Consider the following 2,836-nt stretch of genomic DNA (forward strand, 5'->3'; position numbering starts at 1 on the left):
ACTTTCCAACTGAAACATTTGGTTTATCCTCCAGGCTTCCTGAAGTATTGGACGTATTAAATTCAGGTAAATTTTGATCACCGTATCATTGTACTTATGATAAAGAAGTTCAGTATTATAGTTGCTTTCTTTCTTTTTTTTTTTTTTTGGCTATCAGAATGCATAGCTTTAGTTCGCCAAACTGATCAAGAATGCTGTTCAAACAGGGTCTAATGGAAATCCACCTTGCTTCACAAAGTTGCAGTATCTTCTCGTGGTCTGGAAGTCAAAAACAGGTGAAGGGACAGGGTGTGTGGAGATGGGGACTGATGGGTGACACTGAAAGAGATTGGGTGATAGTCAGAGAGCAGGAACTCAGCAACAGAGAGAGCAGTGCTTGGTGATGGAGTGAAAAAGTGTTAGGTGTGAGGAGCTTTTAAGACTGTGAACTTACACAACAGTGAGCTCAATCAAACTTGGACAGACTGCCATTGACTAATGAGGGGATATCCTTTACCCCGCTTGTCACCGAGGTTTGGAATCACTGGCCCCAGTTGATGAGATTCCACAGATGTATTTGCGCATTTTGTCACGGAGCTCTTTGGTTTTGATGCCATAAACAATAGGGTTGAGCGCGGGAAGGAGGAGGTAATACAGATTGGCCAAGATGATGTGTACGTAGGGAGCAATATCCTGACCAAATCGATATGTCAGAGTGGAGAAAAGGAAGATAGGATAAGCCATCATCATCACACAGATGTGGGCTGTGCAGGTGCTGAGGGCTTTCTGGTGGGCTTCCTTGGAGGGGATTCTGAGGATGGCCCTGATGATCAGACCATAGGACAGGGCAATGAGTGTCAGGTCAAACCCGAGGACTATAAATACTATCACCAAGCCGTACATCCTGTTCACTGTGATGTCCCCACATGACATCTTTGCCACAGCCATATGGTCGCAGTACGTGTGGGGGATAATGCGGTTAGCACAGAATGGCTGCCTGCTCAGGAGCAGAGGCAGGGGCAGAACGAAGAGAACAGCTCTTGTCAAACACACTATCCCTAGCTTAGCTATTCGTTCATTTGTGAGGATGGTGGCATATCTCAGAGGGTTACATATGGCAACATAGCGATCAAAGGCCATTGTCACGAGGACGGCTGAATGTGTCACAGAACCCGCGTGAAGGAAGAACATCTGGGTGAGGCAGCCACCTAAAGTAATTCCTTTCAAATTGAACCAAAATATACATAGTGCCTTTGGCACAATGGAAGTAGATGCACCAATTTCTGTGAGCGCCAGCATGCAAAGCAGCAGGTACATTGGTTCATGTAGGGTCTGCTCTTTGCCTACAACAAACAGAACCATGAAATTTCCCAACAGGCCGATAAAGTAGAATGTAGAGAAAGGGATGGAAATCCAGATGTGAGCAGCTTCCAGGCCGGGGATTCCCATTAGGATGAATGATGAACGGTCAGAATCACTGAGGTTGAAATCTGCCATGAGGTGGTCTACGTGTCGATTGCACTCAGAAATGCTCAAGGTGTCTGTGAAGTGAGAGAAGCAGAGTGAGGGGGATTACGTGCTTTATAATAAGTAGCACAATCAATATTCTATAGTTATTAACACTCTAGAAAGGGTGGTGAACAGTGAAGTGACAACATTTGCAGATGGCACCAGATTATTGAGGTCATAGTCAAGTCTAGAGAAGTCTTCAGAGGGAGCTAACCAACCAAGATGAATGGGCAGCATGATGGCAGATGAACTTCAATGTCAATTACTGCAATGTGCACACCCATTGGAGGAAAAATCTTGAATTCTTCAAATATCTAACAAAGTTCTAATTTAACTGTTTGAACTGAGGACAGTGACCTGGATGTCATGGTACACAGCTCTGCTCACAGTGCAAGTATGGTCAGAAACTGAGCAAAACATTGCAATCCAGGAGGAGTGTGACTGGATATCATAAAGGAAATACAATGCCATGAGAGCAATCAGTCAATACTTCACACCCTTCTGGCCTCCTCTTTGAAGTATGGGGCACCCTCCTCACACAGGTTATTACAGAACTAGAGGGGTTCAGGCAAGGTCAACAAGAATGATCAAGGGCCTGGGAAAACGCTTCTTATGATATAGGTTGGAAAAATTGGGATCGTTACTTTAACAATGAGGTGTATTAGCGGGGCCATGAGAAAAGTCTATGAAATACTGACTGGTAGAGAGTAGATCGAGAATGTGTTCTCCCTGTCTCATAACACAGTATCAAGAGGACATTAAATGAAACTGAAATGTGGAAAATTCAAAACGGATGAAAAAAAAAATGCTTTCTTCTCTCAATGGCTAATTAGGCTGAGGAACTCGTTGCCACAAGAGGTATTTCAGGCCATGAGGTAAATGACAAACAGGAAGGGTTTGGAGATTTAGATGGATAGTGAGACTATCCAGTTACAATACTTACAGATAAATAAATATTTTTGAACGTCTATACACTGATGTGTTTCAGGACACAAGCCAAGAGGTAGCTATTAGGTGACACCCTCAGGGACGGTTAGGTCATCCCTGAATCCACCTACTTCTTGGTTTCTTACAACTTGTTCTGCAACATCTGGGCATTTCAACATTGCCATTCCTATATTGAGAAGAGCAAAATTTTCCCCATGGAAACAGTCGTTTTAATGCTGGGCTATGACTTTCTGCTAAAGAGAATAGGCATGAAGGGCACAAGGGTCTTGGTATTTAGGGCTACATGCCTGCACCTCTGTTACTTCCCATCTTCCTTTTGGTAAGACACTTTCATGCAGGCAACCATCTTTGTCTGAGAGATAAGTTACAGATGTTACCTGACAAGTATAAGCAGAGGCAT

At 43.7% G+C, this 2,836-nt stretch overlaps 1 protein-coding gene across 1 annotated transcript; it reads right to left on the minus strand.

Annotated features, from left to right (window-relative positions):
- Positions 1-504: 504 nt before the first annotated feature.
- On the minus strand, positions 505-1,476 carry LOC123362250 (olfactory receptor 52E2-like). The gene has a single exon (XM_045002671.1). The coding sequence runs from the start codon at positions 1,474-1,476 to the stop codon at positions 505-507; it is 972 nt and encodes a 323-aa protein (XP_044858606.1).
- Positions 1,477-2,836: the final 1,360 nt, after the last annotated feature.

Source organism: Mauremys mutica, chromosome 1 (genome assembly GCF_020497125.1).
Source record: "Mauremys mutica isolate MM-2020 ecotype Southern chromosome 1, ASM2049712v1, whole genome shotgun sequence".
In the NCBI taxonomy this organism is placed as follows: Eukaryota; Metazoa; Chordata; order Testudines; family Geoemydidae; genus Mauremys; species Mauremys mutica.

Coding starts and splice junctions, on each gene's coding strand:
- LOC123362250 (XM_045002671.1), bottom strand. CDS start 1,476: ATGGCAGATTTCAACCTCAGTGATTCTGACCGTTCATCATTCATCCTA.